General features: G+C 37.7%; 1 protein-coding gene across 1 annotated transcript in view; it reads left to right on the plus strand.

The window, feature by feature from the left end:
- Nucleotides 1-22,824, plus strand: part of LOC108286500 (ABI family member 3 binding protein) — a 170,152-nt gene that overhangs the window by 113,212 nt on the left and 34,116 nt on the right. Inside the window, exons 10-14 of the mRNA XM_017504356.2 lie at nucleotides 11,134-11,211; nucleotides 13,126-13,200; nucleotides 13,941-14,015; nucleotides 15,091-15,162; nucleotides 15,626-15,700. Of these exons, the coding sequence (XP_017359845.1) occupies nucleotides 11,134-11,211; nucleotides 13,126-13,200; nucleotides 13,941-14,015; nucleotides 15,091-15,162; nucleotides 15,626-15,700 (375 nt within the window). The remainder of the gene's footprint in view (nucleotides 1-11,133; nucleotides 11,212-13,125; nucleotides 13,201-13,940; nucleotides 14,016-15,090; nucleotides 15,163-15,625; nucleotides 15,701-22,824) is intronic.

The following is a 22,824-nucleotide window of genomic DNA, read 5'->3' on the forward strand; positions in this document are numbered from 1 at the left end:
TTTGATTAGGTCCCATTTGTCTATTTTGGCTTTTGTTGTCAATGCTTTTGGTGTTTTGGTCATGAAGTCCTTGCCTACACCTATGTCCTGAATGGTTTTGCCTCGATTTTCTTCTAGGGTTTTTATGGTGTTAGGTTTTATGTTTAAGTCTTTAATCCATCTGGAGTTAATTTTAGTGTAAGGTGTCAGGAAGGGGTCCAGTTTCTGCCTTCTGCAGATGGCTAGCCAGCTTTCCCAACACCATTTATTGAACAGAGAATCCTTTCCCCATTGCTTGTTTTTGTCTGGTTTGTCAAAGATCAGATGGTTGTAGATATGTTGTGTTGCCTCCAAGACCTCTGTTCTGTTCCATTGGTCTATATCTCTGTTTTGGTACCAGTACCATGCTGTTTTGATTACTGTAGCCCTGTAGTATAGTTTGAAGTCCGGTAGTGTGATGCCTCCCGCTTTGTTCTTTTTGCTTAGAATTGACTTGGCTATGCGGGCTCTCGAAAAGAGTTATTTTATATGTACAATTTATATAAGGTATATTTATATGTATGAAATAGAGTGAATGTTTATAAAATTATTCAAAATATAAATACATAGGTATAATTTTCTAATAAAATAATTCTAAATTATACTTACTATACTATTAAGGGGTGACTAGGTATTTTCAATGAGAATTGATGTGAAGTTCAGGTCCATTAGAATTATTATTTACTTGAGATTGATATTGCTTTCTATTTCTAGAAAGAAGTGGTTATGAGTTCAGTGTTTCAAAAACATAAAATGTAACAGAAAAAGGAAAAAAAGAAAAATCCACTTAAAAAAGGACGAGGGAATAATTGTGGCGGCCACTGGGCTGAGTTGGTTGCTGCACTTATGTATCAAATTAGGTTCTGAATTGTCTCTTAGCAGAGAATCTGAAGCTTGATCAAACATCAGAAGCACCTGGAGGACTTGTTAACAGAAAGACTACTGTCCACTCCCCCCTTCCAGAATTACTGATTCAGTAGGTCCAGTGTGGGGCCTGAGAATCTGCATTTCTGACAAGTTTCCAGGTGACACTGCCATTGCTGGTCTAGGAACCACAGTTTGCGAACTGCCCCTCCAATGTGTCTAGAGAATGTCTTGGGCTGTTCATAAATTTGGAAGAAATAGTGTGGTAGAAACTGAACAAGATTTAAGAATACAGAATGTATTCCCTGAGCTAGGCACTGGCTATGAACTTTAATGTTTAATATCTGATTGAATCAGCACATTGTTTGGAGGAAGAAACAGGTCCAAGCCTCTGTTTGGCAACATTCATTCGACAAATACTGTACATTACTACACATCAGAACCACAAGTTGCTGGGGGCTATGATGGTGAGTTACCCAGGCATGGCACCTGCTCATACTGGGACCTCAGACAAGGCACTTACTTTCTCCTCCCTTAGTGGGGGCCTTACCTGTCCCCTTCAGTTGGCATTTCCTCTTTTTTGGCTGAGAGAGACACAAGAAATGATAAATACGATGTGACCCAAATATTTTTTAATTCACTAAAATACCATGGGACATGACAATAGGCTGGGGTCCTACGTCTGCAGACCCTCTGTCAGGCCAGGGCTTGCTGTGATCTCTGTTCCTAAGAGCCTTCATCACTGGGAACGCGCCCTAGATGTTAAGTAGTTGCTGGTACAGTGTGGATTCCACAAACCAGTAGCTAATTTCCCCTATCCCCCTTTCCCTCCCCGTCCTGGAGATTTATTGGGAGAAAAAAGACATCAAATCTAATGAGCTACCAAATTTTGATGTCTTTTTCTTGTTTCCTATTTTCTTCTTTGGGTAATAGGGAGGGCCATGTGGACATGTTCAGAAGTTTTGTCCACATAATGTCAAGCTACTTAATTTTTTTAAACCGTGAAAGGAAATTGCTATCTCTATCTCTTCGTGTGTTTTTCAAATATCCAGACACTTAACTTTGCATAAATAGTGATACCTGAAAGTGTAAGTTAACTCTTTTTTTTTCCTTTTTTGCTTGTCTGATCTGAGGCAATCCAGTTATAAGAATTTTAAAAGGCAAGCTGTTCTCCTTAGGTGTTAATTTTGAGAAACTCCTGGAAGAAGAAAGAGGAAGGTCTTCAGTGAGTAGAAAAGCACTTAACTGGGGACTATTAGACTTACGATTATAGAAAATTTTCCAAAACTTACAGTTCAATGTCTCAATAAGATGTGAAAATATTTGCCAATATATCTTTGTGATTTTGTGCAATCCTTATATTTTTACTTTAAAATGGTCACATCTAATAGTCCTAGAATGAGTTACTTCCCAGAAAATAAATAGATAAGTGACTCTGGACTTCATTTTCTTAATTTGTACATCAGACTCGATCACCTCCCTTTAGCTATAAAATCCTGTGACCCAATTCTACATCATGTAAATGTGATGCTGCCGGGGTGCTTCCAAATTAAGCTCCCTCAGTGAACCTGTGTTTGGAAGAGTTAAAGCTCAGGACTTTTGCATTCTCCTGTTCTCTGCCAAGAGACTGTATACTTTACTCTGTGCCAAGGACTTGTTCGGAAGGAGGGAAAAAAGGAGCTGGCCTCTTATTGATTAGGCCAGTCCCTAATGTGTCCATCAGAACTACAGAAAGCAGGGTTTGTGAAGGGGACTGAAAATGAGCAGGGGTGCTTCTCAGACCACTGCTCTCAGTTTCTAACTGGAAGATGTCATGGTCTGTTCCTCAGTCCTTAGTCTTGAGTGATATTTCCTAATCTTTTAAAAAATGTTTAACAGTGTTACATGTTACCATCACACCAATTTAGCATTTTGCTTTCTTTAAGGAATTAAAGTGGATTTTTGTCTTGTGATTTGTTTTTACTTTTGCTTTCCTTAATATGATTCACTGAAAGTCCAGAATTAAGTATGATTTTAATAAAGAAGAATTAAATGCAAATAGTCAAATGCAAATAATTAAATCTATGAAAATAGTAAATATATTTTTTAACTTTTGAGGAAAATGCCTATCTTAAATTGAATACACGTGGCAAGATGTGTTAGTTCGTACCTGTAACCCCAGCCCTTTTGGAGGCTGAAGCCAGGGAATAGCTTCAGCCTCCAAAAGGGAGACTAGCAGTGCAAGACTAGTATAAGCAATATAGTGAGACCCCATCTTTACAAAAAATATTAACATTTTAAAAATAGCCAGGCATGGTGGTACATGCCTGTAATCCTAACTACCCAGAAGGCTAATAAGGCAGGAAGATCACATAAGCCCAGGAGTTTGAGGTTTCAGTGAGCTCTGATTGCAACACTGCACTCCAAGCTGGGCAACAGAATAAGACCTGGTCTCTTAAAGTAATGATGCTAATAATAATAGACAGAACACAGAAAATGTAACACATGGAGGATTTTTAACACACTGTATTAGTCAATTTTCACGCTGCTGGTAAAGACATATCCTAGATTGGACAATTTACAAAGAAAGAGATTTAATTGGACTTATAGTTCCACATGGCTGCGGAAACCTCACATTCATGATGGAAGCAAGGAGGAGAGAGTCATGTCTTACATGGATGGCAGCAAAGAGAGAACATGTGAAGGCAAACTCTGATTTTTAAAGCCATCAGATCTCATGAGTCTTATTCACTATCACGAGAACAGCATGGGAAAGACCTGCCCCCATGATTCAATCACCTCCCACCAGGTCCCTCCCATAACATGTGGGAAGTCAAGATGAGATTTGGGTGGGGACACAGCCAAACCATATCACACACTGAAGAGATTGATAGTCAATGTGTTTGAAAATGTCCCGTAAATCAAGGGAAAACCGTACCCAACAAATGTATCAACTTAGTAGACCATGTTTCTTAAAAAAAACTACATACAAATTTTTTAAAACTTTTTCTTGTATATGCTTCAAGCATCCAAGATAAACTTTTCTTAGCTGTATATGTAGTAAAATGTTACTATACTCAAGCAAATTAACATCCATCCTCTTGCATAGTTACCCTTTGGGTGTGTGTGTGGTGGGAGTACCAAAAATCTTAACAGTATTCCAATATACAATACAGCTAGTGCTCGACTTACGACCACGATTGGTTCTGACAGACTGGTCGTAACATGACTTGCTTGTAAGTTGAGTAGGCTATATGCGCTCAGAGATGGTAGTGCTGCTGGAAGCTGGTCCACATTGTCGTACACCCAGCTGGGCAACGTTTGTGCTGCCAGACGCGGAGCAGTCGTGGCTAGTGATTGTGGTCATAAAGTCGAATGGTCGTAAGTTGCATAGGTCGTAAGTTGATCAATACCTGTATTATAGTTCCTGTTTTCTACTTTGGATTTCTAGTGTTATTCATCCTATGCATCTGCAACTTTTTACCCTTTGTTCTACATTTCTTCATTTCCCACTCTCCATTGCATCCCTCATAAACAGTTTTTTTCTCTATAGATGTGACTTTTTTTTAAGATTCCACATGAGTGAAATCATGCAATCTTTTTCTTTCTGCGCCTGGCTTATTTCGTGTAGCATAATGTCCCCCAGGTGTTTCCATGTTATTGCAAGTGGCAGGACCTCCTGTTTTAAGGCTGAATAATACTCCAGTGTGTGTGTACCATAATGTCTTTATTCTTTCACCAATGGACATGTAAGTTGTTTCCATATCTTGGTTGTTGTGAATGATGCTGCAATGAATGTGGGACCGCATGTATCTCTAGGAGGTGCTGATTTCATTTCCTTTGGATGTATGTCCAGAAGAGATGTTGCTGGGTCATAAAGTAGTTCCATGTTTAATTTTTGGAAGAACCTCCATACCATTTTCTATAATAGCTGTACCAGTGGACATTTCCATCCCAACAACAAACAAGAATTTCCTTTTCTCCACACACCCTTAGAAACACCTATCTTTTATCATTTTGCTTAATGTCCATCCTAACAGAAGTGAGGTGACACCTCATTGTGGTCTTGATTTTGCATTTCCCTGATGATTAGTGGCAGTGAGCCCTTTTTTTCTATACCTGTTAGCCATTTTTATGTCGTCTTTGGAGAAATGTCTATTCAGGTCGTTTGTCCATGTTTTAATTAGATTATTTGGGATTGAAGGTGGTTGTATTATTTTGTTTCGCTATTTTGTGTAAGCTCCTTATATACTTTGGATCTTAACACTTTATCAGATATGTGGTTTGTTAAATACATTCTCTCAATCCATTGGCTGCCTTTTCATTTTATTAATTGCTTCCTTTGCTGTGCAGAAGCATTGTTTTTTGAAAAAGCATGGGCATAAATAGTCTTTTATGCCACAAAGGAAGAAATAAACTTCCCTGAACTTAATTATCACTGCAGTTCAGAAAAGCCATATTTTTTGGAGGTGGCAAATCCTAAAAACAACACCCTCATTCCAGCAGAGCTCATCACGGGACATCAAGAAGTATAATAGCTTGTTCTAAGAACACACGGTGTGAATAATGAGAGGCATAAACAAAAAAATATTACATACACACATCCCCAAGAGGCATACAAAGTGTTTGCCAAAGCCAAGACCTAGCTTGCCAAAAATTAAAGGAAACCACTGTGATGGAAAAAGAAGAAATAGAGGAAAAGGAATTTCCGGGGTTTTAGGCTGTGTTCTGATTGCATTTACTTTCCCATAGTCAGGATTGCAGTTGTGCATAAATAGTGCAGGTGCATGCTCAAGGGTTGATACATCAAGAGGTCCCCATTCAGATATCTTCCCCATCTACTAATTTCTCTGATGTCTAAAACATCATTTATAGATACACAGTATGGCCTGGTGCAGTGGCTCTCACCTGTAATCCCAGCACTTTGGGAGGCTGAGGCTGGAGGGTCACTTGAGCCCAGGAGTTCCAGACTAGCCTGGCCAATTAGTGAGATCCCGTGTTTACAAAATAATAAAAGTAATAAGCCAGGTACTGTGGCACATGCTTGTAGCCCCAGCCACTACTAGGGAGGCAGAAGCAGGAGCAGTGTTTCACTTGAGCCTAGGAGTTTGAGGTTGCAGTGAGCTATTATAATGCCACTATACTCTAGCCTGGGCAACAGAGTAAGACCCTGCCTCTTGAAGGAGAAGGAGACGGGGAGGGGAAGGGGGGAGGGAGAGAGACAACATGCCTGTAAAAGGAATTAGTAATATATAAAGAATATAAATATCTCTTAGGAAGGGGTAATTTGCCTTTTTTCATCAACAGCCAGATTTTAGGTTAATGTGATTGCCAGCTAAGAACATGTTTTGAATAAAGAAATTGAGAGCATTGCGTGTGAAAGTTCAGTCTAGATCTGGATGTTTAAACAAATAAATAATGAAGGGTCCTAGGTCAGCCAGGGACTCATGAAGAACATGGGATATTATTAATCAGGAAGGAGCCTTGAAAGGAGAAAAGGACACTGAAAAAGAAGAGATTGTGAAGGGAAACCTTGTGATTTTACATTTAGAAAACCTTCCTGTGGTGAATATTGAAGATAATAGGAACAGAGTGCTTGAAAAATTCATGATCTGAATGTTTTTTCTGTGCTGACAGTCAAAATGGTTCTATACAAAAGATGTCAGGGAAAAACTCTTCATAAAATTCAGACATTTTAAAAACAGAATTTATAAAATTATGCTAGATTTTTTTTTAATTTTACTTTAGGTGTATACTATATCCAGCGTTTCTCCCCATGTTATCCCACCCAACCCCCACTGTCACTCCCCTGCCCTGTCCACAACTGCCCTCAGTGTGTGATGCTCCTCTCCCTGAGTCCACATTTTCTCATTGTTCAACACCCACCTATGAGTGAGAACATGCGGTGTTTGGTTTTCTGTTCTAGTGTCAGTTTGCTGTGAATGATGGCTTCCAGATTCATCCAACTCCCTACAAAGGACACGAACTCATCGTCTTTTATGGCTGTATAGTATTCCACGGTGTATATGTGCCACATTTTCCCTGTCCAGTCTATCATTGATGGGCATTTGGGTTGGTTCCAGGTCTTTGCTATTGTAAACAGGCCTGCAATGAACATAAGTGTGTATGTGTCTTTATAGTAGAATGATTTATACTTCTTTGTGTATTTATCCAGTAATGGGATTGCTGGGCCAAATGGAATTTCTATTTCTAGATCCTTGAGAAATTGCCACACTGTCTTCCACAATGGTTGAACTAATTTACACTCCCACCAACAGTGTAAAAGTGTTCTTATTTCCACAATGGTTGAACCGATTTACACTCCCACCAACAGTGTAAAAGTGTTCCTATTTCACCACATCCTCTCTAGCATCTGTTGTCTCCAGATTTTTTAATGATCACCATTCTAACTGGCGTGAGATGGTATCTCAATGTGGTTTTAATTTGCATTTCTCTAATGACCAGTGATGATGAGCATTTTTTCATATGTTTGTTGGCCTCATATGTGACTTCTTTTGAAAAGTGTCTGTTCATATCCTTCACCCACTTTTGAATGGGGTTTTTTTTTGTTTGTTTTGTTTTTTCTTGTATATCTGATTTAGTTATTTTTAGATTTTGGATAATAGCACTTTGTCAGATGGGGAGATTGCAAAAAAATTTTCCCATTCTGTTGCTTGATGGTTCGCTCTAATGATGGTTTCTTTTGCTGTACAGAAGCTCTGAATTGTAATTAGATCCTATTTGTCTATTTTGGCTTTTGTTGCCATTGCTTTTCGTGTTTTAGTCATGAAGTCCTCGCCTATGCCTGTGTCCTGGATGATTTTGCCTACGTTTTCTTCTAGTGTTTTTATGATGTTAGGTTTTATGTTTAAATCTTTAATCCATCTGGAGTTAATTTTAGTGTTAGGTGACAGGAAGGGGTCCAGTTTCTGCTTTCTGCACATTGCTAGCCAGTTTTCCCAACACCATTTATTAAACATGGAGTCCTTTCCCCTTTGCCTGCTTTTGTGAGGTTTGTCAAAGATCAGATGATTGTAGATGTGTGGTGTTGCCTATGGGGCCTTTGTTCTGTTCCATTGGTCTATATCTCTGTTTTGGTACCAGTACCATGCTGTTTTGATTACTGTAGCCTTGCAGTATAGTTTGAAGTCCAGCAGTTTGATGCCTCCAGCTTTGTTCTTTTTGCTTAGGATTGTCTTGGCTATGCAGGCTCTCTTGTAATTCCATATGAAGTTCAAAGTGGTTTTTTCCAGTTCTGTGGAGGAGGCCATTGGTAGCTTGATGAGGCTAATGTTAAATCTATGAATTACTTTGGGCAGTATGGCCATTTTCACGATATTAATTCTTCCTAACCATGAGCATGGAATGTTTTTCCATCTGTTTGTGTCCTCTCTTATTTCCTTGAGCAGTGGTTTGTAGTTCTCCTTGAAGAGGTCCTTTACATCCTTTGTTAGTTGTATTCCTAGGTATTTTATTCTCTTTGTAGCAATTGTGAATGGCAGTTTGTTCTTGATTTGTCTCTCTTTAAGTCTGTTATTGGTATATATGAATGCCTGTGATTTCTACACATTGATTTTGTATCCTGAGACTTTGCTGAAGTTGCTTATCATTTTGAGATTTTGGGCTGAGACGATGGGGTCTTCTAGATATACAGTCATGTCATCTGCAAATAGAGACAGTTTGACTTCCTCCTTTCCTAAGTGAATACCCTTTATTTCTTTTTCTTGTCTGATTGTTCTGGCTAGAACTTCCAAGAGAGTATTGAGGAGTGGTGAGAGAGGGTATCCTTGTCTAGTGCCCGATTTCAAAGGGAATTCTTCCAGCTTTTGCCTGTTTAGTATGATATTGGCTGTAGGTTTGTCAAAAATGGCTTTTATCATTTTATGATACATTCTGTCAATACCTAGTTTATTTAGCATAAAGGGCTGTTGAATTTTGTTGAAGGCCTTCTCTGCATCTGTTGAGATAATCATGTGGTTTCTGTCTTTGGTTCTGTTTATGTGGTGGATTACATTTACGGATTTGCGTATGTTGAACCAGCCTTGCATCCCCGGGATGAAGCCTACTTGATTGTGATGGATAAGCTTTTGATGTGCTGTTGTAATCGGTTTGCCAGTATTTTATTGAAGATTTTTGCGTCAATGTTCATCATGGGTATTGGCCTGAAGCTTTGTTTTTTAGTTGAGTCTCTGCCTGGTTTTGATATCAGGATGATGTTGGTCTCATAAAATGAGTTAGAGAGGATTCCTTCTTTTTGTAATGTTTGATACAGTTTTAGAAGGAATGGAACAAGCTCCTCTTTATACATCTGGTAGAATTCGGCTGTGAATCTGTGTGGACCTGGACTTTTTTTGGTTGGTAGGCTATTGATTGTTGCCTCTACTTCAGCCCTTGTTATTGGTCTATTCAGGGTTTCAACTTCCTCCTGGTTTAGTCTTGGTAGAGTACAAGTGTCCAGGAATCTATCCATTTCTTGCTTGTTTACTGGTTTATGTGCATAGAGGTGTTTGTTGTAATCTCTGATGGTAGTTTGTATTTTTGTGGAATCTGTGGTGATGTCCCCTTTATCCTTTTTTATTGCATCTATTTGATTCTTTTTTCTTTTTGTTAGTATGGCTGACAGTCTATTTTGTTGATCTTTTCAAAAAATCAGCTCCTTGGTTTATTGATTTTTTTTTTGAAGGGTTTTTTTTTTGTCTCTATCTCCTTCAGTTCTGCTCTGATCTTAGTTATTTCTTGTCATCTGCTAGCTGTTGAGTTTTTTTGATATTCCTCCTCTAGCTCTTTCAATTTTGATGATAGGGTGTCAATTTTAGATCTTTCCTTGTTTCTCATGTGGACATTTATTGCTATAAATTTCCCTCTCGACACTGCTTTGAAGGTGTCCCAGAGATTCTGGTAAGTTGTGTCTTCATTCTGATTGGTTTCGAAGAACATCTTTATTTCTGCCTTCAGTTCATTGTTTATCCAGTTGACACTCAGAAGCAAGTTGTTCAGTTTCCAAGTGTTTGTGTGGGTTTGAGTGTGTTTCTTAATCCTGAGTTCTAGTCTGATTGTGCTGTGGTCTGATAGACTGTTTGTTATGATTTCCATTATTTTGCATTTGCTGAGGAGTGATTTGCTTCCAATGATGTGGTCAATTTTAGAGTAAGTGCAATGTGGTGCTGAGAAAAATGTATCTTCTGTGAATTTGGGGTGGATCATTCTGTATGTGTCTATTTTTTTAAATTTCTTTCTATGCCCTGCTAAGTTAATCTGAACAATACTATTAAACATTTTGTTGTGCATACATACTTTGCAACTTCAGAAACACACTATTTGTTGTAAATTATCATTTATGACACTTAATGGTAGCATTTTAAATCACTCCTGAAAATTAGCTGTCTAGAAATCTGTTGTACGCCTTTATCAAGTAGAGACTGAAAAATGATTTAGTTCTATAAACCTCCTGAAAGAGATGACTTTCTAATTGTTTTTAAGCTCATCAGAGTTAAATAAATATTTTTGAACCCACATTAACAGAAAAGAAAACAGTCTTTACAAAAATAAAGTGAACTACAGATTATAAAATATACATGTTCAAAGAATTTTGAGTGTGAAAATTAAAGTTTTCAACAGGGAGCAAAATTTGTCCCTTAGGAAATATCTGAAGATGTCTAGAGATACTTTTGTTTGTCACAAATCTATCTGTGGAGCATAAAATATTCCAAAAGTGTGTGAGCGCTATTGGAATCCAGTGGGTAGAGGCTAAGATACTGTTCAACATCCTACAGAATACGCCTGTTTAATTTTTTGCCACAGATATTTTCAAATAGCTTAGTTTCCTACGTGTGTTATTTGTGTTTTTCTGAAATCTCAATGTCATAACTTATTACATTTTTTGCCATGTATAATAATGAAAAATTTCTATAGATCAATTTTTTTTGAATTGAGAATACTCGAATATAAAATTTCAGGAAGCATTTACAATACAGCCTATACCTGCCAGAAATTCTGTTTATCAATCAGAAGGACTTGAGATGTATCCAAATACTGGGTTGCGATTTTTTTCTTCTGCCAGTTTAGGTGTTTATAAATTATCTAGGTAGAATAAGAAAGAATTTTGAAGACTTATATTAGTTTCTGCTAGAGTTGCCCAATGAAGTTGGCGACTGGCTGGTGGGGAGGGGATGTGAGTAGATTAGAGTTTTAGTCTGCTACTTGATTATGCATTGAGGGAATTATTTTTGGACACTGCAAGAGAGGTAAATTGTTTGTTCTCTGACTTTTTAGCTAAGAATGAAACCTTGGCATTACCTGCCGAATCTAAAACACCAGAGGTTGAAAAAATCCCAGCACGGCCCACAACAGGTAATGAGATTGCTATGTTGTTGACCTGGAGAAAAGAAAGAATGCTTTTTTTCAAATACTAATCTGCAGCCTTTTTTTTTTTTCAGTAAAGAGCCAGTAGGAAATTCATTTTGATCATAAATGCAAAACAGTAGGAGATTTCATTCTTTAACGTTTGGGAAGACAACAGATGCAAAATGAACTATTGAATCTCGTAATTCATATGTAATACAGAAACTGTATTTTTTACTCTAAATGAAAATTATTAGCTCAACACTGACATATTTTTATATTAAAATATCATACCACAAGTTTGGTGCTTTGCTTTTATATAATAACCATTTTTCATTTCTACACTTTCACAGTTGGTCACTGTAGCAAAATGCCATATATTCTTCACAAATCCATAGCTTAATGTCTATGAAAATACCCTGAAATTATTTAGAATGTCTCTGGGACTTTAACAATGCTAGTGTAGAGAACATAGAATAGTTTGGTAGCAATCCTTTAAAGAATTAATGCAGTAAGTGTTTTCTCCATAGTGTTTCACCATTACTAACAAACATTCAGCATTTCTTCTATGAATGAACTACTCAAGTCCAGTCCACGAGGGAAGCATTAATCTTTGAGCTAGAGTTTTTGCCAGAGTAGTACCACCTTATCCAGGACTTAATGAAACAGACATCTGGCAAGAATTTCCCACAATCTATATTTAGCAAAGTAACTTTAATCTGAAGTGAATTTTTTAGTTCATAAATTCCTATAACTTGCAATATTGATGATATGTACTGATTACTAAACTTTTGGACTTGTAACTGGTCCAGAGATGATAAAAGTTGTTGTGGCGGTAAAATAACTTCAAGAAATCCATTCAAGTAGGAATATGCCTGAGAGAGCAAGATGAATATGGTCCTTTTCTAAAGAAGAGAGATGGACCTTTCATCCCCACCTTCATGGGAGTTGGAGCAGAGGTAGCTACTGGAGTGACATGACCCATTTGGATGAAATTCCTAGATGATTTCTGACTTCAGTATACATGATCAATATCCAGAAAAGCATAGGCATGATCCAGTGAGTGACTCCACGTCCCTTTCTCCCTCAAAGATTCTACCCACTTTATTCTCTTGGCAGCATTTCTCATGGGAGAGTCTACATTTGTTAGTTCTCTGCCAGACCCTCCTCAGAGTGTTCCACTTCAGAAACACTTAGAAAAACACTATGACTTATTATTCAGGGTTATTGTGTTTATTTTGTGTTCTTGCCCTGCAAATCTTCTGGGGGTTTCTGGCTCTCAATTCATTTCAGATCTCAGTGATCTTAGTTCTTACTTCACCAAACCACTTTGCTTGAGCCTCACATTATCTTTAATCTAGCATTTGGGACAAACCTCTGAATGAGCATTTAAATTCTGATCATAATTTCAATTCGTTTTCAAGCTTGGCATGTGTAATGCAGTGCAAGAGAGAAGTCTTATAATGTGATAGCTCTAAGTAACACTTTTAGCCCAGAGTCATCCTTTTATTTGCCCATTTATTCATTTAATAAACTATTATCTTGATTATCTTTCAGATTCTTCAAGAAATGATTTAAAAAATAATAAACTATTATGTGCCTGTTAATGTATCCCAGGTATCGTGCTAAGCCTTGGAGATAAAGAAAAAGGCAGACTTAAAATTATGATTAAGCCGATGAGTGCTTCAGTGGAAGTCAGGTCAGAGTAGTTTTTTGGATAGAAAGCAAACCCAGAAGGAGTTGGAGAGAAGTGTCAGCTTAGGCACTGGAGACAAACCAAGGAGCTCTTTACATAAGCAGCACAAAAAGAAATGGGCTATACAAATATCAGTTACGGATTCTAAAAGGCAACAAAATACGTCTCCTGGTCTGTGGCTGCTTCACTTTATCTTAATTTGTGAAGTTGTGTTTTTTGCCTTTCAGTGACTCCCGAAACAGTTCCACGAACCGCTAAACCCACCGTGCCTAGTGCATTCGATGTTTCAGAAACAACACTGGGTAATCCTGAGAACTTTTCTTCCTTTTAAAAAAAAATGTAACAAAATAACTCCCAGGACTCACAGAAAAGAAACCCGATGCCTTCACTTCTCCCTCCCGACTTAGTCCTTTTCCTTCCTGGCAGTGGTCAGCCTTCCTAGTTCTTGGGCGGATTCCACTGAAGAGTTAACCACATGCCCATGGTGACTGACCCTCTGGACAACTCGGGATGCTAGCCGCTGACTGCACAACCTTTTTAACCAGTCTCTGGGTCATGTAGACAGAATACCAGCCTTTTAACCCCCAAATCTTGGGGGAGGGTGAAGGAAACCTGGAAGTCTTGACTCTGTGCTTTCTGCTCAGATTAGCTTTGGGAAGCCTTGTGCATACTAAACTTACGGAGAATCCTCAAAACCGTCATGCTTTTACATACGAATTTCATGTCACTCATGTTTGTGTTTCTTGGCCTAAGAGAATCTCACTTGCTTTGTTGTTCTCTTCCCCTGAAGAAAAGGAGCACCATGTGTTTTGTTCTGTAATTTGATGTTGACCTTCTCTGCCACACCACAGCCCTTTGAATATATACCTTCACATTTTAACAGCTATGTAACTTTTCCAGGGAAAGTCATTATTTCCACTAAAATTATTGGCTGTTCTTTGTCCAAGAGTCTGTTACAAAGCTTGCTGTGTATGATTATGATTAAGCAACAACATCAAATCTCAAGTCCAGGAGATGCTAACTGTGCTCTTTTTTATCGTAGTTCTCAGCAAAAAGACCCCGGAAACATTGCAAACTATTCGAATACCTCAGTTTGAATTGCCACTGAGCACTCTAGGTAAAAATTAATAAATACTGCAGCTTTATTATTACCTTGGAAATTGTATGTATGCTTCAAAGAAGTCCTTTGAATGAATTATGCTAATTTATACCCAATCCCTTAAAAGTGACACAGTCTTCAAGTTTAAGTTCCCAAAGAGGCCCTCCCTATGACAAATCCTTTGGTTGGCTTGTTTTTCTTTTAAGTGGCCATATTTTAATATTATGTTTGATTCTTTTAATTCAGAATCAGTATGTCACCAAATTTATAATTTCTGTATTTTTTCTAAATGTTTTTACTCTATTGTCTCTTTTGACAGAGAAGATATTTTTATGATATTTCCACAGACTGCTTCTCAGAATTCTTAGCATTTTTCTGAGTGAACTGTGAAAGTAAAATGAGGGCAGGGTGCAGTGGCTCATGCCTGTAATCCCAGCACTTTGCGACGCTGAGGCGGGTGGATTGACTGAGGTCAGGAGTTCGAGACCACCCTGGCCAACATGGTGAAACCCATCTCTCCTAAAAATACAAAAATTAGCCTGGCATGGCGGCACGTGCTTGTAATGCCAGCTATTCAGGAGGCTGAGGCAGGAGAATCGTTTGAACCCAGGAGATGGAGACTGCACTGAGCCGAGATCGCACCATGCACTTCAGTCAGGGTGACAGAGCGAGACTCCATTTCAAAAAGAAAAAGGGAGGAGCTTACATATAAAGCCATGTAGCTACGAAATTGTACTTTTAAAAGCTTTTAGACGGACATTTTCTAATTCAGATTTGTTTGCTTGATTTAAATATAAATGAAATACCTTAAGAACACACATTAAACATAGCTGAAGAAATCAGGAAACTGGTTTAACAAGGGTGGAAGGAAGAGTCCATATACAGTAGCTTAAATTTAGTCACTTAACTATAAAAAATTGAAAAAGAAACTTTATTATGACATTGAAACACAGCTGTAAGAAATACTACTAATGGTCTTTTAACATGATTTGGCTTTTTGTGTTTGCTTTTGTTTTTGCAAGCTTGAGATTTTAAGCATCTTTTCTGTTACTTGCACCTCAGGTCATAACTTTCCTTGTGTGTTTCATTACAGTTCCAAAAAGGCTTCCAGAATTTCCTGAGGCAAAAACACCCTTCCCTTTTGAGAAACCTGGGGACACCTTGGGTAATAAGCGTACCTTAAATTTAATATTAAGGCTGTGTGTGGTGATTGTGTAATTCTGCAGGACACATTTACTGCGTCTTATCTCTGCAAACCTCATGAACTGATAGTTAAGTTAGGCAAACAAGTGGTTGATTTGATTTTTTTTAAATAAGTTCATTGTTTGGATTTTCTGCAAATTCAGTAAAATTCATCAGTCTTAATTCCACATAACCCACTTAGCTGTTTGTCATTAAAAATGTTGACAATCTGACAACCCTGGTCTCTCTCTGACCACTAATCAAATATTCTCTGGATGAATACATACTCATTTCTTACTGATCTATAATGACTTTTTATTGTATTGGTATATGATTTTTTTAATTGCAGGCTTCTGGTAGCCACTTAATCATACCAGCAACCAGTTTCTGTCCCTTTCTCCTCTTAAAAAAAAATCTTCAGCAAATTCCATTTCTTTTCAATATAGCTTCAAGTGAAAAGCCATGGATTGTGCCTACAGCTAAAACATCTGACGATTCCAAAGTTCTGCAGCCTCAAACTGGTAATTAAATCCTTTTTTAAAATATAGATTATAACAAAAATATTGAGTTACACTGTTTTTATTTTTATAGGTTCCTTATTTATCAATATGCTTTGTAATAAACCGAAAACCTGTAATACAGTTGATACTGAGATGAATCTCATTTTTCCCATTACAAAAGTAAAATGGTTTTGAATGTTTTAAAGGCACACATTCTAATTTCTGGATATTATAATATCTTAGAAATGTGGCCAGAACATGAACTGTGAATTGGCTCATTGATAGAGGTCTCTTTAGTGACATCAGAGCAGTACCAAAATAAAAACCATCATCATAGGTCTGATTTAACAGTATGAGTTTCATATTTCCCTGGCAGGGAATATTTGCTTCTTTTTGGCAAAACAATTAAGTAAACATTTAAGAGTTTACTATGTGAAGACAGTATACTAAGTTCTAAAATTGGTAAGTATAGCTTGGTATGTAGGAGAGACCACAGGTCCTTGCAGTTTTAATAGACCTTAGTTCCAGGCCTTGATCTACTAGTTACCATGTGATGGCTACTTTTCTCTACTTTCGGAAGGCATTGGTTTCTTCTTTTGCGATTCTTGTGTTCCACCAAGAACACAAGAAATGGATTGAGATACGTTTCTTTTACAGAAAAGTATTTTTCTCAATTAAAAAGTTCTATACATCTTTTGATGCCTAGCAGTCAACTAAAGAGCGCATTCAGCCTATGAGAATTATAAGACTTCAGAAACCATCTATTATGATTACTTCCACGATTTTTGTGTTTTGTTCGTGTTTTCATTTTTGTGAACCTTCTTGTTGTTTTGACTTTATTTGGGGTACATATCATATAGTGTATAATAAAGCTGGAAGTTTCATGTAAGGAACTTAAATGCAGCAGGATTTTGTGGTGTTCTCGAGTCCAGCCAGGACTGGGCTTGAGAAAGGATGAGCATGAGCCCTCATGGATTTGGTGAAATTATTCTTTCTATAGTGTGTGTAATGGGCTCAGATGCCAGCAAAAATAGATGACAGCAAATAAAGGGCACATGTCTGTTACAGTCGCCCGTACTTTCCTTACATGGGAACACGCTTGAAAGTTGGTCATGGTTGTCAGCTTATCTAGAGAAGCCTCAAGCTGTTCTAGGTCTTGGTTTCCCTAGTCACTGACTCCAAAATTGTAATGAAATTAACTAAAGTGGGTACAAAAACCCCTGTAGCAGTCCAAGTCACCTGGGTCTGAAATCTGGGCCCTGGGTTGAATTTCATACTGAGCCTCTGTTTCATTAGACATCACCCAGGTGCAGCTGCATTGTGATTATGAAGCAACCCCTACTCTGGGGTGTACGTGATGGTTTATCTGCTGCACCGTGACTCCCACATCCTTCGACAGCACCTGAGTCAAACGCCTTTGGGGCTTTTGGGACTAGATAAACTTTTAGATCCCTTTCATCTTTTAGCTTTTGGGTTATAACATGGGGAACACGAGATTCTTTTGGAGTTCCTTAAGCAACATCTAGTGTTTGGCTTCTGTGATGATGTAAGAGCAAACTAGCCAAAACCTCAAGGAAACCATTTCTGAGATGTTAACGCCTGGCATATGAATTATATATAAAGGTTTGAGTTGAACCAAGCATTTGGGGGGTGGGCAGAATATGTCGGGACATGGAGGTTGCAGAGTTACAATGAGGCAAAAGTAGATGATATAGGAAATGCCAATAAAGGACAGTTTTCTTTTGCCTTTAATTCAAAAAAGGAATATTCTGGTTTTGTTCTGATGCAGTGTGAGCAGCAGCTAATGCAGCAGGAAACCGACTCTTTTCAGCTGTTTCACTACTGCCAGGGCAACCATAGGTTGCCAGGGAACTTCCAATGAGAACTCCCAATCCTCTCTAGACAAAGAATTGAGACTTGTCATGAGCTGTAATAACAGTGCAATAGGTGATTACACGTGTTAACGTTAGCCCTAGACACTTCCCAGCCTGCCTTATAACAGTTAATTTTTATGTCTTTGCTACTTAGCATGATCCTCAGTCCAGCAGCGTTTGCATCACCCGGGCAACTTGTTGAAAAGGCAGAACCTGGGCTCCACTCTAGGGTTATTGAACCAAGATCTGCTTTCCAACAAGATGCCCAGGCAATATAAACATTAAAGTTTTGTTTTTGTTTTTGTTTGTTTTTGAGACGGAGTTCACTCTTGTTGCCCAAGCGCAATGGCGCGATCTTGGCTCACCGCAACCTCTGACTGCCTGGTTCAAGCAATTCTCCTGCCTCAGCCTTCCAAGTAGCTGAGATTACAGACAGCTGCCACCATGCCTGGCTAATCTTTGTATTGAACATTAAAGTTGGAGAAACACTACCTTATCAATGTAGTCTATGTTTTTTACATGGTGCTGGTAAGAATCAACAGCTGTAGTTAGTTACAGCACCATAAGCCTCAAATCAATACAAGATTGATTTTTCAGAGTGGATAGTTAAATATCTCTTGTTTCTGCTAATGTGCAAGTCTTCCATTTCTAGTGTAAGTGTTCTGTGGCATCTTCCTAACTTTTGTTAAATTTCAAGTTTAATAACAAATTTATTACCTGTGATTTAAAGAGTGTTATATTTATGTAGACCTTTTATTTCACCCTTTATTTCTTTTGATTTTCTGCAAATTTATGTGTACTAACGTTCTATTTCCCATTATGTTTCAACACATATAATAAGTATTTTATTTTCCAGTTACACAGCTTCCTAAAGCACCTATTTTGAGAACTGAGAAGAGAGACAGGTAGAGATAGTGCTTGAATGGTGGTTCACAAAACCATGAATCCCATTTTTAGTTGCTACATCTTTTGAAGAAACATTATACAGGTTGGTGCAAACATAATTGCGGATTTTGCTATCACTTCTAATGGTTTTATCATTACTTTCAATGGCATCTATTACTTTTAATGGCAAAAACCACAATTACATTTGCACCAACCTAATATTTGTAGCTGATGTTTAATGACATTATTATAGCCAACTGAGCACACTCTGTTTTCTCCGTTTGGGTGTGATGCAGCTATATTTACTGTATCAATTCCTTTCAGCCAAAGACCAACAGAACACACTTATAGTTGAACATATTTACATTTATTTACTTATTATGACAAGGGAGAACACAGACCGTGAGAAACTGGGGATCTCTTAGAAGATGTTAGAGAAAGCTTACTGTAAGATTCTGTCTTGTGTTCAGTGATGGAGAGGAGGGTCCAAGGCAGTAAAGCTTTGCTGTGAATTGGATGCAGGCAGAAATGGGAGTCATTCTGTGATTGAATGTCTTCCTAATTCTTCATTAAAAGGCAAGGCCAGCAGAGGGAAGCTAAAGCTGTGCGTGGTGGGGAAGCTACACCTCCTCGTATTAGCCAGAAGGTGGGGAGGCTAACGTGTGTGCTCAGGGTGATGTTCATGCTTTTGTCTGTGTGCCACGTGATTGTAGACTGGTTCTTTTGTTTTCATCCGTCATGATCACAGAGTTGTCTTGTCTGATATTGGTGTCCTTTAGAATTGTTGGTGTTCAACAGGAGAGCATCACAGCCTACCTGTGGGTACCAGACCAACGCCTGGGTGCCAGGAGCTGCTTTTCTCTTTATCAACCATTAAATTAGATTTATCATATTTTTTGTAAAGTTTATTTTGCTTTACTGTTTTCTGGATTTGTTTTCAACATATTCTGCATCAGAAAATCGGAACGTGTGTGCTCCAAAAGATTTCTGAACCATTCTTAGTTATAAAAGACTCCATGAAAATTCTAACTTGCACACTGAATATTGAAATTCCTAGGTCATTTCATAGTTTTTAGCAACTGTGGGAAAGGATATTTGAAGTTTGGAATATCCCAGGAAATCTGAGATGTGTAGTCATCAAATATATTCTTCCTGCTTTCACCCTATTTGTCCTGATTTTTCACTAGTGCTGCGTTTTGTGATTTCATTATTTGGAATTGCATTTTGTATTAAACCTTCTATAAAGTATGTTTAAGTGGGATTGATTGATTTTGATTCCCTTGACAAATCTAACTTTCCTTAAAACATATAATCAAGAAAATATGTTCTTATAATTATGTATCAGAATATAAAATTATTTATAAATTTTGTATGGAAAGGAAGTTGGCCACCCTTTAGACTACTTAACTGCTTGTGACAATATTTCAGAAAAGTCTTTCCGATGATGCAATAAAATTGGTTTTATGTTTTATTGGAATGTAGCCAGTTAACTGTAATCTCTGTTTTTAAGGAGAAACTCTAGAAAAGATCTCAATATCTTCCAATCAAATGAATTGTGCAAGTGCATGTACATACACATGCTTGTTGGACCATTTCTCCACTGGAATACAGTAATTTGTGTTTGCATAGCAATTTTCTTCTAGGAGATTCAAGGGGCTATTATATACCATCATATTGAGGCTTCCAAAATCCCTAGAAACTGTCATTTTCTTTTATCTTAAAGTAATGCAAGAGGAACTTTGAATGGGTTAGAAGAGGAAAAATTAGGTTCGTTCATTTCTTTCCTAATCTTTTATTCAGTAAACCACTCTGAGTTAAAAGTAAAGCAATGACATGTAGCTTGAAAATTTGAGAACAGCTTTACAACTGAGGAAATTGAGTGTTATTAATGGGGCCATGTGCCTTCCAGATATGGTATATAGGAAATATCACATGATCTGTGAGAGACCAGCCAGTCCCTGAAGCTTATTCTCATTGTGATTGTGATGAGAACTCGGTGAGCTCTAAGGTGAGACAGAGCTAGGTTAATAACCAGCTCTTTATTTTGTTTAGTTTCAATAACTAAACAACTTGTTCCATCTATAAAATGGAAATAAGGTATAAATTTCTCACCAGGTGCTTATGTCTTAAAAGTAATGTATAAATTACTATAATGCACAATATATAAAGGGGTGCCTTGTTTTTATTTCCTTAATACAGTGAAATCTGGCATTGAATGCCACCCCTTCACATCATACTGTTCATCCCAACTTCCTGAATTGCTACATACAATCAATAATAGCAATTATGTTTTTAAATTATTTAATAAACGATAAAGGAGGAAGAGAGAAGAAAAACCTCTAAGCTCATATTTATGTATATATAATATGTATATTATATGTAATATATATCATACATATTTAATATGATATATGTAATATATAATATATATATATATATATATAATGTGTGTATATATAATCATACCAAATGATCCGTGGGTCTTCATTTCCATTCTCAAACTTTTTTACAAGTGAAATGAAGACCCAAAAATCATTAGGCTATTCCCAGGGGGTGGCAGGACGTCTGAATGACAATAGGCCCAATGGGCTATTACCCTTATGGTAGGGATGGTAAATCATATCACATAGGCTGTCGTCTCTTCAGTTACAGTGACAGCAAGAATCACTCTATAATCTGGGCTCTGAGGTCCTTCTTGGGTTCAGTGAGCAAAACGGCATCACTGTCAACCTGCTGTGTTTTTTGTGGGCACCAGGAAAGAGAGAAGCAGCATAAATACCATGTATTTATCATCCCACAGATGGCATGTGCATGACTTCTAAAGACTTAATATGGATTGGGTGTTTATGTGGAAATGAGCTTTTTATATCTGGCTTGACAATGCCGTAAGTGTTAAGCCTCCCGAATTTACTTAGTCATAACCTTGAAAGACCATCTTTGAGTACCAGGAGAGCTTCAATAGCAAATAAAGACAATGGTTGCAAATCCATTCATTTGAAGTGTTTGTTTTCATCCTTAGGAAATCCTGCTGCCTGTTCTTCTCCCAAGTGTCCAGACAAACCAGATGTTTCTCCAGCTTTACTGTTACTTATTACTAAGCTGCTGCTTCTGGCGTAATTTCCTCTTGAACCATATACAGTTACCTTGTAGAGACGTCCCTTGACAGAGAGAACCAAGCGTGGTCACCTTCAGTTTTTCTATTAGATTTTTCTTTAGGGGCTTCCTTTAGGAGGTCATTGCTCATGATTTTTAGTGTTAAACTCTTACAGGACTTTGTAGCGCTAGAGTAAATTGAACATGTCATGTGCCCTGTGTATCATTTCAAGGCTTAAAAGCTGCAGCCATCAGCATGCCCAAGGAGTAGCAGATTGGTTAGAACGTTTTGGCAGCAGGCGGTTTGCTCAGAGTGGTTGAAAAGAAGTAAACATCTGAGGACCTGCTCCTTTGTTATCTGTCTGCCCTGGAAGGTGTTGATTAGCACAGATCTGGCCCACCCAACCTGACTGACCTCAAAAGAGGAGAAAACGTAGGTCTGGGTAGGAGGATCGATGCTTTGAGAGCAGGAAAACGGATGTCAGGGATAGCAGATGGCTTGTAGATTCACCGTGGCTTTTAAGAGGTTTATTTCTTCAGCCTTTAATTTCATTAACATTTTTATGAATATTTTCTTGAAGGCAATATTTTCACAAATTTCAAGGTCAACTAGAAAGGTATTTTGTTTTTCTATGAACTGAAGACAGCATTATCAATGTATTTAAGTGATACTGAGGACTCTACGTGTGGGACTGTTTTTCTCCTGTAACTACTTGCTGCATTTTCTCATTGCTCCTTCACTTAGAATTCCATTTCTATGATAGGGATGTCTACATGAGCATATGGCAGGTATTTGTGTGGCAAAGGAAGAGATTTGTGTGCACACACTTGCACATCATAACATAATTAGAGGACATGTTATTTTATACTCTAAGCCAGAAAGTTAAACTCTTAGTAAACCGTCAAACTCACTGTTACTGTTTATTGTTTATTGTAATGGACATCTTGCAAATTAATTCTGAGTATCTACCATGTACCAGTTTCTGGATTAAGTAAGCCTTGACGAGCATGATGAGCATGATAGACACGATTTCTCCGTTAATGAGGTCTTTTGTCTAAGAGTTAATGTTAAAAAGGACATTTTCACGTAGTTACTAATATTCAGAGAATTTGGACAAGATACAGCCTCGATCATTTGAAATAGTTTGCCCATATGCCATCATGTGTTTCCAAGCAATATCAGGGCATTTTTAGTGGGGAATTTGCATCTAGTCAAGTTTACAAAGTAAAACTAAAATGTACTATCAGCAAAACATAATTTAACAAGGTAGTTTTAAGAAGGTATAGAGCAAA

Source organism: Cebus imitator, unplaced genomic scaffold (assembly GCF_001604975.1).
Source record: "Cebus imitator isolate Cc_AM_T3 unplaced genomic scaffold, Cebus_imitator-1.0 Scaffold321, whole genome shotgun sequence".
Taxonomy (NCBI): domain Eukaryota; kingdom Metazoa; phylum Chordata; class Mammalia; order Primates; family Cebidae; genus Cebus; species Cebus imitator.